Raw genomic sequence first — 15091 nt, 5'->3', positions numbered from 1 at the left:
TGGATTCTGTATAGTATTTATTTAATGGTCTTTAATAAAAATGAAGGCGTGTCCTTTATCAGCAAGTACCAGTGTTTTTGTATCCACAGAGCAAGATGGTGCCATCATTTAAAGGCCCCGTACCTGATTTTTATTTTTTGTTTTTTTTTAAAAGGAAGACATTTTAAATTGTTTGTTGTGGTTCCAACTCTCAAACACAATTATCCCAAACCTTTCACAACTTGAAATGTAAATAACTAGCTGATAGCTTTACGATCAATGTGAAAGGGTTTGATTCGACTCGGTCTTTCACCAATGTCTGCCTGTACGAAAAACTTTAAAGGACAAAACTTATGTTACCACAACTACAAAACAAATCAGGTATTGGGCCTTTAAAGGCAGGGTATGTAGCATGCGTTGTTGCTGGTTAGAAAAAAAGGTACTATACCATCACAAATCAACCCGGATTACCGATTGTAGGGTATATAGGAGTTTTATTTTTTTTTCTGGTTTCATTTCATAAACATTGCCCTATCTGTGTCTGTAAATATGAGGTTTAACATGATCAAATCGAAAAACAAGAGAAATCTTTATGGATAACAATTGTACTGATTTATTCACGTATTCAAAAGACATTTTTCTCGTGATGTAAGATGTTCGTGTTTGCGTTTTTTTTCTTTCTTTTGGTTTTGGTTCTTTGAGGCCACACCCACTGCCCATTGTCCGATCAGAAAGTCCAGAGTCCATTTATTTTCCGTTTTTGCATTTTCAGTTGCAATAAATCTTAAATACATGACAAAAAAAAATCCAGCATGCCTTTATTTTTGTAGTACAAGTACACATGCTACATATCCTACTTGGATACCCAGCTTATTGAGGATACGAGCACAGGTGTAGCTATGAGAGGACATGCTGTACTTTAACCTCTTGCCCCGGGTTTACCCAGCGCGGTTTCTCCAGTTTGGCGTTGCCCAAATCTAAAAGTTTCTTGGGATTGCCTTCTGTAGGCCTGTGTAACGCCTGATCTAAATGGATCCTTTTTCCTTGTGTTGCCGTGTTTGTCATCTCACTTTGTCACTTTAATGTTGCTCTTCTGTCACTGGTTCTTTTGTATTTTTATTTTTTTTGTCAAATGTTGTACTTCTCATTGCTGTTGTCACTTTTTTGAGTTTTTGTCACATTTTTTTTTCTTTTGTTCTGTCATTTGCTCTTTTCATCCTTGTTTTCTAATCATTTTTGTTGCTATTTTTACGCTTTTAGATTTGAGCAAAGCCAAACTGGAGAAAATGTGCTCGGTCCAGCCGGGGGTTAAGAGGTTAAAATGCCCTTCAATAAAATGGGGAGCGTGTACACATATTTACCAGTGTCAGGTCAAACTCGTTCCTAACTTTCGGATTGTCTCGCTAACATCTCAATTTTTCAGTTTAAATTAAAGATAAAAATGAAGCACTTTCGGGAGAAGGAGGGCACCACTTGATGACGTCAGCAGGTGGAGCAGACCCGTCTTGGGAAGGAACACGGGTTGCAGCTCTGTTTGATAATTGGAAGACCCCTTCCGTTGCTCTCAAGCATAGTACAACATTCATGTTTTAGTATTTTAGGCATAATAAAGCAAATGTTATTTTTAATATGCATGCATACGTATAAGTGCGTTATAAAAACATGACAAAAGCAACCAAAAAGCTAAACAACATTAAAGCAACAAAAAGGTGACCAAAAAAAGGCATAAAAGCGTAAATAAAAAAAACAGCAAAAAAAAGTGACTATGTAGCAACAACGCAAGGACAATCTAAAAAATTAAGAGGTGAAGTCAGTATTTAAGTAGAGGTGAAGAACAAATCTAACACAATAACCGGAGGACGTGATTTGAGCACCCCCTAGTGGTGCATTTTTGCATAAAGAAATCGAAGAAATGCCAAATTATTTTTTTATTTGTAAACTTGCTTAATGAATATTTTTTATTGCAGTTTTGTCTTTTATAGTCACAACTCACTCCAGTTTACGAATTATATTATTTTATTCAAATCATTTTATACATTTCCGTACTCTCGCGATAACACCAGACATGTGGCTGCACGGGGGGAGTGTTTACAACTTGGTGACAAGCTTCAGAAAGTCACCGAGTGCGCTGTAAATAAAGCCTATCTGACCTGTTTTCGCTCGCCATTATCTCACAAAACGGACCCGCGTGTGAAGAGTGACCCGAGCGGCCGTAAAACGTCACCAGAGCTACGCTTACGGAGGTATGGTATTTCATTCATCCACGCGAGAGCTAACGCGGCTAATGCTAACGTGGGCAAACATGGAGCGAGTGTTCCCGCTTTACTTTCCTTGTATGGAGAATAGGAGAAAGCGGATATCAGACTATATTTAACACACACGCAAACTGATAGCTATATTCAGAGTTTGCAATTGCTACTGTTAATTCTTTTCTATATGCTGCAGGGGAAAGTTTGTTTTTGGTGAACAGGTGTTACTGCGCGAGCCCTGTCGCCATTTTAGCATTTCCAAAAAGGCTCTGGGGGGGGGAAAAAACCTGTGCATGTGCTCGTTTTTTAATCTCTTAACCGATCACATCCTCTTCAGTTCGGCTTTACCCAATTCCAGAAGCTTCTCGACTGGAGCTTCCAGCGTTACAGGCCAGAGTCACGCCTCGTTTCAAAGCTAAAACCTGCAGACCTCAGCTGTGCATCTTCCTTTGTTATTTTGGTCAGATCTTGTCACTTTTGCGTCAAAGTCATACTGAGGTGGAGACGACTGTGATTTACCGCACATTTCCTCATCTATTAGTTTTCTCTGCGCAATATCGGGTTAATCTCCATTGTCAAGAAATGTGTGACAGATGGAGAGGGGGGAAAGGGGGGAAATTGTGGCAAAAATGTAGGGAAAGGGTAACAAAAAGTATAAATTGGGGTAAAAAGAAGACAAAACTCATACATTGGCATAAAAAACATGACAAAAATGTGGGGAAAAATCTTTTATTCGACCATCATTCATTCACGCACACACACCATTCATCCTGGCCTATTGTACATGTTTTTAGTGGTTGGTGAAACCGGAGTACCTGGAGGAAACCTACGCAGACACGGGGAGAACATGCAAACTCCTCACAGAAAGGCCCCCGTCCAGGAAAAAGTGCCATCTTTGTTTCCTTGCTTACAGCTTCTCAACTGGAGCTTGCAGCCTACAGGCAAAACTTCTCATTTGAAAGCTAAGACCTACAGAACTCATCTAAATGGATCTTTTCCCACGGGGTTTCATCACATTTTTGCCACGTTTTCATCGCTTTTTGTTACATTTTGTCTCTTTTTTTCCCATCACTTTTTCATTGCCTTTATGTTGCGATTTCATTCTCGTTTTCTCCTCGTTTATGTCAAACTTTTAGATTTGGGTGAAGCCAAACTGGAGAAAACGTGCTCAGTTCAGGCGGGGGGGTTAAGGGGTTAACAATGCTTTATCCACCTTTGGAGTTATCGGACTGTGTAACCGTCCAAAAAACAGTATGTCCTTCTTTGTTGCCCTGATAAATCACACCAGGCAGAGTGCTGTGATGTCATCGTCCCCATATCGACTTCTGCAGCAACTGTCCAGAAGGAAACACTACCGCAGCAGCACCTACCAGACCCACATCTGACCGACCGCCTCTTCACTCCGGTGAGTTGGGTTACACTGACAGAGTGACAGAGACAGATTTGTCTCCAACAGAGCAGCAGAACAAAAACTCACTCTAAAAAAAGGTCAGTTTGAGTCAGGATTTTCCCAAGTTAGCTGCATTTTAGCCTGGTTTAGATCTTGTTTAGACACCTTTTTTTTTTTTTTTATCTTTAAAGAGGGGGTATTATGCTTTTTTCAATCACATAGCTCTAGTCTATAGCACACTACAATGATGATGAAACCTCCTGTTGGTCTGTAAATGCAGTAAATTAGAATAACTGCCTTGTATAAAATGTCTCTCTCAAAATGGCTGTAGTGAATGTCTTGAAATAGGCCTCTGTCTCTTTAAGAACCTCTGAGCCTTTCCGACACGCCTCCCTCAGTGGGGAGGGGGTTCTGCTGAGGGGCAGTGGTTGGTTACTCGGCTGGTGACGAAAGCTCGGAGGCGTCTCCAGGAGGTGGGGGCGTTCCTAGGAGGACTCAGGCAAAGCTATCCCTAAAATGGCCGCCATCAGAGTTTTTACAGATTACTCACAAATACGTGAATGTGCCAAGGCAACACTTCAGCCATGTTTTCAATGAGGGAATGACATAATAACACAATGTAAAGCTTGAAAAAGTCGATTTTGCATAATACCCCCACTTTAAAGCAGAAAATATCAAATCTAGATCGATCAATATGGGGAAAATAATCGGGATAATTCTTTTTTCGTCCAGCCCTGTGACATAAAAAGTATCTATGGTACTATTGCGATGCGTCTCAAAATGGATGTTTGAATACCCGTAGTACCAGTCAGAGGAGCCATGGACGAAGCGAGCGGGGCAGAGGTGGCTGTAGCAGAGGCAGACGGAGAGCCGCCCTCCCAGGTCCTCGCCTCAGCTGCAGAAGAGGAGCATTCACCGGCCAAGAGAGCCAGACTGTCTGTGGGAGGAGGAGGAGAGCAAGAGCAGCTGGAGACTGAGGCACCACAAGGTCGGATTATCTGTGTGTTTGTTGAAGAATAGAACCTCACAAACCGTTTCAACTATATTGTTTTACCTGCCGTTTTAAGCACTGTGATGTGAATGTAAGATTTTTTTTGTACGAACGGTGATTAAATCCATGGTCGTCCAAATGATCACGGCATGAGAAAGCATGTTCACCACTAGGGCTGGGTACCGTTAGACCAGAAATAAATATCCGTTTCAGCTCAAATTAATTATTTTTGCCTTCTCATATTTTATTTTTCCTGAATTTTTGCCCAATATGAAATTCTTTTTATACTTTTTTTTGTGTGTGTGTGTGTGTGTGCCAATTTTATATTTCCAAGTATATTTAACCAAGTACCGTTAAAGTACTGGTATGGACTAAAAATGTAACGGTACTCAGGCCGATTCACCACACTTACAGTGTCATATACACCATGTCTCATTATGGCTAAAATCTTCTTTGTCATGTCTGTTTGTATTTTCTTTGTAAGTTATTTTACAGAAAACAAATTCAAACTAAAACAAAGGTTATATATTGACGACACAGTAGGATCCTCTTCAGTCATTACATGGCTCGTGGAGTTCATCAGTTGTAGTTTTTCTTCAGTGACAGTTCGTGCTGCTGCGGAGGAGGAGACGTGTCATCGAAGGGCTTTTGAAAATGGATCACTAACTATATACACTAAGTGTGTGCAGTAATACAATATTCATCCATCCATCGTGGCCCTTATGGCTCCTCCTGCAGGTGGTGGGTCCACAGAAGGACGCATGGTGCCAACCGGGCCTGTTGGTCTCTCATAAGAGGCTTCTGAACTGCTCTTTGTCTGACCTGTGAACTAGGACCTAGGGCACGAAGCCCTCGACAATAGAGCCCCCAGCATCATTCAGGTGCTCAAACCCCTCCACTAAGTCAAGGTGGCGGCTCCAGGAGGGGTAATACAACACTACATAGTTTTAACAGTCTGCACCCCGCACATGTGTGACAGCCCCATTAGCTCCTGAGCTAATCGGCCTGAGGTCTTCTTCACAAACAAAGTCTGCAGAGATTGCTTTATAAAAAGAATTAAGCAGAATGTTTAGGAAATGTTGATTTATGTTTCCACATGATATGGTTCCCGCGGGGTCTTAAATTGTCTTTATTTGATTTAGAAAATTTGAGACCTTTTAAAAAGTGTTACATTTGCTGAAACTATGGGTTTAGGTTTTACATTTGAAGTGTGTGTTTTTAAGACCAGCTCCTATAATGAGTCATTTATAATAATAAATAATACAAGAGTTTTCTGTTTGGCTTATAACGAGGCAAAGGTCAGAGTTTGCAGCGCTTAGAAACATCTGTTCTAACACTGTTAGCCACGATTAGCATCGCCTCAATCCTTTTTAACTTTTAGAGGCGGCAGTCTCCTTCAAAAGCACGTCCGGTCAGTCACATCGACCTAGCTGCGTATCCTTAGTTTCTGTATTTTCTGCCCCTTTGCAACCCTATTTGAGACTGTGGTGACTTAGTGCTCGTTGTCTTTCCAGTCAAACTAAGGTCACACCCGTAGTAATCTTAACTTTTGTAATGTCCAACACGGAGCAGGATATCATTCCAAACTACTTTAATGCTTTTTGTGTGTGTGATAACTTCAAATGACTTGCAACGTCACCTTTGAGAAATGTCCGGATCTGTCCGGATCTGTCCGGATCTGTCCGGATCTGTCCGGATCTGTCCGGATCTGTCCGGATCTGTCCGGATCTGTCCGGATCTGTCCGGATCTGTCCGGATCTGTCCGGATCTGTCAGGATCTGTCAGGATCTGTTAGGATCTGTCCGGATCTGTCCGGATCTGTCAGGATCTGTTAGGATCTGTTAGGATCTGTTAGGATCTGTCAGGATCTGTCAGGATCTGTCAGGATCTGTCAGGATCTGTCCGGCCCTGTGGCGGAAAACTACAGCTGTCACTGTACAAGCCACTGAAGGGAGAGTCAGACATAATTTAATCAGAGGTCAGACGTGTGGCTGTCACTGACCCTCTGCTTATATTTAGATACCACTACTTTAATGGCACTTAGATTTCGATACCGATACCTGAACAATTTTTTTATACCTATAATCGTCAGGAACCAGAAATCTGCAGATTTATAATATCGGGTTCATCTCCAATCTGTCCCTCCGGGATTTCGCGATGTTGTGATCCGCGAAATCAGTGCGGAGTTGCAACTTTTCCAAAAGCCCGGAACTATTCCAATAATCCACAATTTCCTTTTGCAACTTTTCCTAAACTCCACAACTTATGCGCAACTAAAGTAAGTTCCTGATCAGTTAAATCCGTTTAACTGATCAGTTTAGGCACCTCTGCCTCAGACTGAAGGACTTGCTTCTGCTCCGCCTCCTCTCACTCACCTGGGCCTGAAGCTCCGCCTCCTCTCACTCACCTGGGCCTGAAGTTCCGCCTCCTCTCACTCACCTGGGCCTGAAGCTCCGCCTCCTCTCACTCACCTGGGCCTGACGCTCCGCCTCCTCTCACTCGCCTGGGCCTGAAGCTCCGCCTCCTCTCACTCACCTGGGCCTGAAGCTCCGCCTCCTCTCACTCACCTGGGCCTGAAGTTCCGCCTCCTCTCACTCACCTGGGCCTGAAGCTCCGCCTCCTCTCACTCACCTGGGCCTGACGCTCCGCCTCCTCTCACTCGCCTGGGCCTGAAGCTCCGCCTCCTCTCACTCGCCTGGGCCTGAAGCTCCGCCTCCTCTCACTCGCCTGGGCCTGAAGCTCCGCCTCCTCTCACTTGCCTGGGCCTTAAGCTCCGCCTCCTCTCACTTGCCTGGGCCTTTACAGCGTGAGCCGCTGTGAGCTCCTACCATGGATCTCCTCTGTCGGAGTTGCTTTTCTCTGCTACTGTATCTTTATTTGGCGATTATAGGTTTTATCTTACAGATACACGCTGCATGTGCGTTTAGACGTTTCTGTCTCCGTGATGCAGTGGTGTTTGTGAGGTTCTGGAGCTTTTACTGCGTGAGCTTCAGGAGTCACAGTTCTGTTGAAGCGGAGCGGAAACTCAATGTCAACATTCGTGCTTTGGTCACTTCTCCTCGGATTCTCATTCATGGCTCTCTCTTGTGTGGAGTCAGACCCTGCGCTCACAGATACAGGCAAGTGCCTGTTAGCCCCTAAAATAACAGATATTTTAAGTCTTTTATTATTCCCCGGAGTCTCTTTGGCTAAAACTAGTGTAAAATACAAAGAAAAGTATTTTTTAAATATAAAAATATACTGTTTTAAGCAGAAGAAAATCGCAACTTTTCATCGCAACTTTCGGAAAAATGGCCCATGAAATCAGGCATTTTACCCCGCAACAATCAAGAAAAAAATGCCTGTGAAATCCTGGAGGGACTGTCCAATGTCAAGTAAAATGTGAACCATGGGGGGAAAACATTAGGGAAAAAAATATTAGAAAAAATTAGGGGAAAATTGGTGTAAACAAGTGGGAGAAAAGCATCATTTATATGAGCTAAAATGACCAAGTCACTTTCTTTAGTTCTGTCCTTGAACCAACAGCTCAAAACTTTGATATAAAGACTACTTTTATTGTGTTTGCAGTGTGGCATTGTGGTTTACGAGGATGTTTTGTTCTCTGTATAAAGTCCCTTATAGCACACAGTAAACTTCATGTAGATTATATTCACACACTTAGACGTAAATGAGCATGTTCTTGGCCTGTGCCATCCTGTCTCAGTCTTCTTCTCTCGGCTCAAGCGCGTCCAGAAGTGATATAAGTATCGATTCATTATCTGATCCGTTATTCTTGGGTCTTCTTCAGCAGAGTCGGACAGTGCAGTGGCAGCAGAGCTCCAAGTGCAGGTTAAAGATGAGCCCGAGGTGCACCCAGACGGAGTGGAGGGGCCAGAGGAGCACCGCCCTGAGGAGCAGGAGGAACCTGCGGAGCCTGAGGGCCCCCAGGACAGCCCCGGGGCCCGACCACAGTAAGACATCCCCACTGGGCCATGATTAGGTTTGGCCTAATGTTGATACATCTGTCTTTTTCACTGCAGGGTGGGCTTGGACTTCACACAGGCCCCGCAGATGCTGACCGGGTCCTGGGCCGAATTCTCCGCTTTCCCCGAAAATTACCTCAAAGGCTGCAAATGGTATTCTCACAGTTCCACACAATATCATTTATTACAATGTCTGTGGTGGAAGAGCTGTCGTTTGATCCGTCTCCTTCATACTGTTCAAACTGCTAAACTACTAGGTTTCCCTTCCCTAGACAGAAACAGATTAAAGAGACCCCGCCATTAGAGCAGCATTGAAAGTTGAGCTGCTGCTGTAACGGAACCGCAAAGGGCTGAGTTTTTTTCCCCCTTGCACCTTGGCTAATGTTGGCCAATCAAAACAATCGAGCCTCGCTATAAACAAACTCCACGTCTGTTTCACGCTGAGCAGAAGGGAAACTCTTCTCAGTGCTAGTAACAAAACCAGTGTCTCACAATTTCATGGCGGAGCGGGCTAAGGTGGTCCAAAAAGCCGATCTCCTTGAGACTTTAAAAAGACTTTAAAAAGCATTAAGAAGTCCTGAAGTGATTTTCTAAGGCATTCATTTTTGCATTAACGTTTTGCTTTTATCCATAAAATTGACCGCGAAATTTTATAAATGTTATTACCGCTCGTTTACAATTATTATGCAAATTGTATTTCATTGTCATTAAAAAAAAAAAAAAGTTTTTCAGTGAAACTCATGGATGGTATTGTGTCTCAGGGCTCTTTGAATCGCTGACATCTCAGAGACCTGGGATGATTAGTTTTCAGGTTAAGCCCAGTTAAGGAGAAACTACTGAAAAAGTACGTTATTAGGCAGACCACCATTTTCAAGCAATATGGGAAAGAAAAAGGATCTCTCTGCTGATGAAAAGCGTGAAATAGTTGAATGCCTTGGTCTAGGAATGAAAACCTTCAATATTTCATGAAAGATTAAGCGTAATCATCGTTCTGATAAGAGATTTGTGGCTGATTCAGACACACACGGGTTTGTGCAGATAAAGGCACAATATGGACGGTTTCTGCCAGACAAACACATCAGATTAAAAGAACAGCTGCTACAAAGCAGCATACAGGTATTTGAAGCTGCTGGTGCCTCTGGAGTCTCCCGAACATCACGGTGTAGGACCCTCCAGAGGCTGCAGGTGTGCATAAACCTTCTATCCAGCCTCCCCTAAACTGTTAATTGAAGCCCATGAGCATCCTCCCCTGACCTCAACCCTACTGAGAACCTTTGGGGCCTCAAGCAAAACATCTATGAGGGTGGGAGACAGCAGCTCTGGGAGGGTATTCTGACATCCTGCAAAGAAATCCAAGCAGAAACTGTCCAAAAACTCACAAGTTTAATGGATTTAAGAATTTTGAAGCTGCTGTCAAAGAAGAGGCCCTTGGATTCAAACTAAGGACAACTCCATGAAAGGCCTCTCACAGATTTGTACTGTATCTTGTTGCTGATGAAGCTAAAATGTAATTATTGAGTTCCATAATGTTAAACAGTAATTCTAAATGTATATATGCAGCTCAATGCTCAATTGCATGAAAATAAAATATAGGCTACATTTAAAATATTCAAATCTGTCAGATAAATTGCAATGTTGTTTTTTTTAGTCCAAATGAAGCCCTCCCCTCCATGACCTTAGCGTGTGTTGTGTCCCAGGGCTCCGGACGGCGCGTGCCTCCTCACCAACAGTGCAGACAACGTGCTGCGCGTTTACAACCTGCCTCCAGAGCTGTACTCCTCCAGTGGGGACCTCATCCCGGAGATGGTGAGGACACGGGACAGGGGACTGGAAAATTAAATTTGGAGTTTAACCTTTGTTTTCAACCATGTTCTGTTTCAGAGCCCCGTGCTGCGGATGGCTGAGGGAGATACCATCTACGACTACTGCTGGTACCCTCGCATGAACTCCCTGGACCCGGACACATGCTTGTGAGTAAGGATGTCAAGGTTAACCGGTTTTATGATAACCACGATTATAAAAGGACACGGTAGAAATGAGAATCGTGGGTGATACTTGCTTGTAATCAATATCTACAAACAAAAGCTGATATACAGTACCTGTCAAAAGTTTGGAAACGCTCTATTTTATGTATTATTTTTCCTTTTCTTTATATTGTTGTTTCTCACTGAAGGCGTTCGTTTATGAATTGGGCCCTCTCTTCTGTGTTTGTGCAGCCTGGCCAGCAGTAGCCGGGACAACCCGGTGCACGTGTGGGACGCCTTTTATGGGGAGGTGCGAGCCAGTTTCCGCCCGTACAACCACCTGGACGAGCTGACGGCGGCTCACTGCCTGTGCTTCAGCCCCGACGGCTCCCAGCTCTACTGCGGCTTCGACAAAACGGTGCGCGTCTTTCACACGGAGCGGCCCGGGAGGGACTGTGAGGAGAGGCCCACCGTAGGTCAGCCATAACCCCTCATGCATCACACATACCGAAAACACATCACACATCACACATGCAGACAATCCCTCACACATACAGAAAACCCCTCACACATCACACATGCAGAAAAACCATCACACATACAGAAAAAACATCACACATCACACATACAGATAACCCCTCACACATACAGAAAACCCATCACACATGCAGAGCTCATGTACAGCGGAGGGTTAGAGCAGGGTTAAAGTGTCGAGATCATATCGGGACTAAATTCTATCTAAACCAGAAAAAAAAAACGTTCCTATTCAAAATGTGAAATGTTTAGCTTTGGCCCAAACTCATTTCTAGCTCTCACAATCCCTCCTGCACACGTGAATTGATGATATGCATGTTTCACCGTGTACAGCTTTAAGTGGTGGCAGTGAAGCGCGGGACCAATACCAAAACTTATTCAGATTCTACTTTTATCTTCCATCACTCAATAAACATGTAGGTGAAGACAGTGTTTACAACATACTCTCACATTTACCCGACAACAAAAACTCAGGTACCCCAGCTGTGCCCCCCGTGAGCAGTGTGCCCCCTGTGAGCAGTGTGCCCCCTGTGACCGGTGTGCCCCCTGTGAGCAGTGTGCCCCCCGTGAGCGGTGTGCCCCCTGTGAGCGGTGCGCCCCCCGGTGGTGATGTGTCGCCTCTGTTCTGTTGCAGTGAAGAAGCAGGGCGTGAGCGGGATCATCTCCTGCCTGTCCTTCAGTCCATCTCGGGCTCTGTACGCATGCGGCTCGTACTCCCGCGGCGCCGCTCTGTACTGCTGTGAGGACGGCAGCCCTGTGGCCCTACTGCCCTCCCGCCACCAGGGGGGGCTCACCCACCTCATGTTCTCCCCTGACGGCAACTACCTGTACACGGGAGGGCGCAAGGTGAGCTCCACAACACTACCAACAAAAGCACTCTCAATAAATGAAACGTTTACAGCTGAGTCTGCCATATTATCTTATATTACAGTCAAAAACAATCGAGGGATAGATTCACATAGGATTATAATGACCTAAAGACCTGTGGTTAAAGGGGGGGTATTATGCAAAATCGACTTTTTCAAGCTTTACATCATGTTATTATGTCATTCCCTCATTAAAAACATGCCTGAAGTGTTGCCTTGGCACATTCACGTATTTTTGAGTAATCTGTAAAAACTCTGATGGCGGCCATTTTAGGGATAGGTTTGCCTGAGTCCTCCTAGGAACGCCCCCACCTCCTGGAGACGCCTCCGAGCTTTCGTCACCAGCCGAGTAACAAACCACTGCTCCTCAGCAGAACCCCCTCCCCACTGATGCCACAGACAGCGTGTGGAGGGGGCGTGTGTAAAGGGTCAGAGGTTCTTAAAGAGACAGAGGCCTATTTCAAGACATTCACTACAGCCATTTTGAGAGAGACATTTTATACAAGGCAGTTATTCTAATTTACTGCATTTACAGACCAACAGAAGGTTTGGTCATCATTGTAGTGAGATATAGACTGGAGCTATGGGACTGAAAAAAGCAGAATACCCCCTCTTTAACAGTCCAAATGACTGATGTTCTCTGAGTTCTACGCCTCTGTGAGTATGCCATATCGGTAATTTGGGAAGTTAAAATTCCCCAGATTTTAACTTTTAAGGTAACTCCATGTCTTGTTTTTGTTTTTTTATTACATTGTGACAAAAACAGTCTCACAAATTGTGAGTCAGGACCAAAACAAAACTAACATGGATGTGGGTAAATCCATCTTTAAAAAAGTGCCCTTTCCACTGGCCAAACCAGTGTGGTCTGCTACCCATCTACCTGCACTACTCACTGTTAGCATAACATTAGCCATGTTAGCTTAGCTCACCCATATTGTCGTCTTTTAGCTGTTCTTCTGCTCTAGTTTTTGGCCTGGCCTTTGAGAGTAATGTCATAAACCCCATTAAAAGATGGTAATTGTGTGGTTACCTCGCGGCCTTTGTCTTTATTATATTGTAATATATATATATTAATTGTAATCGCTTTGATGTGTGTGTTGTCTAGCTAGAGTAGAGTATAGTCGTATACTGCGTCCGAAACTGGGTTGGGTTATAGCCAATGGCTGCTGGCTGCTCTGCATTGTGATGACGACACTAGGGGGCGCCATTAGCCCATCATTGGTGTAGTACCTCCATATAGCCACTTGTCTCCCATTAGAAAGCAATGCACTTTAGACATGTTAAAAACAACTATAAAGCCTGGTTTCTAATTTTCCTAAACTTTCTACAGTTAGATGTTGCTCCTGTGATGACGCTGGGTTAGTTCCACGTAAAGAAACCAGGCTGATTTTCGTAAGAGATTGTTTTAGAAATCTCGTGGCCTGACTTTGATTGACCGGCCGTTAGCATGAGAGCTAATGGCGCGGGCGCGGCTACGACTCAACTACGTGCCCTTATGCCCTTATTAGGAACATGCTCCGTCACAGCAGGGGAGGAGGAGTCTGTAAATCCAGCATGACTGTAGTTTTTATGCTCATTGTAAGGCTTCTAGGCTGTGTCTACGTTATGCGAGATATAGATAATTTTGTATATAATATATAGTCCAGCCAGCTTTAGTGAAGAGATGCTTCTGCCTGATCAGATGAAGTCATGTAAGTGAAGTAGATATGTGAGTCCAGAGAACCTGCTAAAAGCTAATTTTTTAACTACTTTTGTGCTGTATTCTTCTTTGCATGTTTTTTATTAGACTCTTATTATATTGGTAAATAAAAGTCAATCTGTGCCTTGTGTTGAAACAGGACCCAGAGATCGTGTGCTGGGACCTGAGGGAGCCAGGCAAAGTGCTGTTCTCCCTGAAGAGGAACGTGGCCACCAACCAACGCATCTACTTTGACCTGGACCCGTAAGTCTCTGTCCTCCTGCTGTCCCATAAGAGAAGACTCCTGTGAACTCGTCCTTTCCTTGTGTTGTCTGCCTGTCTGGTTTCCCTTTACAAACAATGTACAATAGGGTCCTCTCTGGAGCCGGGGTTTGTGAATGCGAGTGTGGGACGTGGAAATGGGATTGTGATATACACCCCTCCTCTGTGTGCTCAGGTCGGGCAGGTTCCTGCTGAGCGGAGGTACAGACGGCCTGGTGTCTGTGCTGGACACTCACTGCACCCCCTATGGGAGCACTGAGGAACTGCAGCCAGCACATCTGAGCTTCCAGGCCCACTGGGACTGCACCAATGGCGTCAGGTAAAACCGCCTTTATGTGCAAGCTGATTTAGTCCAACTGTTGTCTGAAGCACAGGTGGAGTTAGCCTCATGGTTAGCTCCACAGCACACGCCTGACATGTTAGGAGCACACGTATGAAGCTCTCCTCTCCCGTGTTGCAGCGTGCACCCGTTCCTGCCCCTCCTGGCCACCTCCAGCGGGCAGCGGCAGTTCTCGTGGCCCAGCGACAGCGAAGGCGACTCGGGATCGGACACGGACATGCCGGCCCCTCAGGAGCGCAAGGAGGAGAACTGCGTGTGCGTGTGGTGGTCGGGGCCCCCGGGAGCCGCTGCTGAGGGGCCCGACGACCGCTCTAAGGACTTTTGAACACTTAAAGGCAGGGCTTCAGACTCAGAGTCGGAGGCACCAGGACTTAATGATTTATTCCACACCCTACACGACAGTAACAAGTAATTTATTTCGACACAATTTATTTTGGCTTCAGTTGTCCGGGTTTTTTGACTACAAACAACTAGGACTGAAGTAGGACATTACTGTGGACATAACCATGGGGCTTAAAGACGTTCTTTTGGGGATCTGACCTTTGACATTCTCCGTTTTATAAATTGAAACAATGTAAGGATTAGACAGTGGCTCTAAAACTCACAGGTCAGCTTTGCCTGGAGCTCCCCCCACAGGCAGCAATGGGAACGACTTAGTAAAAACAACATTGGGAGGTTGGTTTTTTTCTCCTCTACGCACGAATATCAACTTTTTTTCCACATAAGAGGTTGTAAAGTGCACCCTGTCTTTAATTAGAGTTCAAATATGTTATACTTGTGGATATACATTTTTGCGTAAACTGCCAAAAGGTTGGATTTCTAAAACATCACGTGCTTTATACTCGAGTGCCATGTG

At 44.5% G+C, this 15091-nt stretch overlaps 1 protein-coding gene across 3 annotated transcripts; it reads left to right on the top strand.

Annotated features, from left to right (window-relative positions):
- The first annotated feature begins 2028 nt into the window (after positions 1 to 2028).
- Positions 2029 to 14697, top strand: wrap53 (WD repeat containing, antisense to TP53). Of its 3 annotated transcripts, none has more exons than XM_079580473.1 (12): positions 2029 to 2222; positions 3517 to 3642; positions 4427 to 4606; positions 8397 to 8559; positions 8629 to 8724; positions 10269 to 10377; positions 10453 to 10541; positions 10788 to 11011; positions 11704 to 11915; positions 13774 to 13877; positions 14071 to 14214; positions 14356 to 14697. In XM_079580473.1, exons 3-12 carry the CDS (start codon positions 4438 to 4440, stop codon positions 14558 to 14560), a joined length of 1515 nt encoding a protein of 504 aa, XP_079436599.1. In that variant the 5' UTR covers positions 2029 to 2222; positions 3517 to 3642; positions 4427 to 4437; the 3' UTR covers positions 14561 to 14697. The 3 variants fall into 3 exon arrangements, with proteins under 3 accessions (XP_079436599.1, XP_079436600.1, XP_079436598.1); XM_079580474.1 differs by having other exon boundaries at positions 2030 to 2222; positions 3517 to 3633; positions 4421 to 4606; positions 8400 to 8559; positions 14356 to 14696; XM_079580472.1 differs by having other exon boundaries at positions 2030 to 2222; positions 3517 to 3633; positions 4421 to 4606; positions 14356 to 14696.
- The last annotated feature ends 394 nt before the right edge of the window (positions 14698 to 15091 follow it).

The sequence above is a fragment of the Gobius niger genome (assembly GCF_951799975.1).
Source record: "Gobius niger genome assembly, chromosome: 21".
NCBI classification, from domain to species: Eukaryota; Metazoa; Chordata; class Actinopteri; order Gobiiformes; family Gobiidae; genus Gobius; species Gobius niger.
The sequence above is the reverse complement of the archived record's forward strand: the minus strand, read 5'-3'. Positions and strand labels throughout refer to the sequence as shown.

Bases quoted from the DNA above. Each gene is read 5' to 3' on its own strand.
- wrap53 (XM_079580473.1), top strand. From the start codon at position 4,438: ATGGACGAAGCGAGCGGGGCAGAGGTGGCTGTAGCAGAGGCAGACGGA. The intron at 8,560-8,628 runs GTAAGACATCCC...TTTTCACTGCAG, and splicing joins AGCCCCGGGGCCCGACCACA to GGTGGGCTTGGACTTCACAC. The intron at 8,725-10,268 runs GTATTCTCACAG...GTTGTGTCCCAG, and splicing joins TACCTCAAAGGCTGCAAATG to GGCTCCGGACGGCGCGTGCC.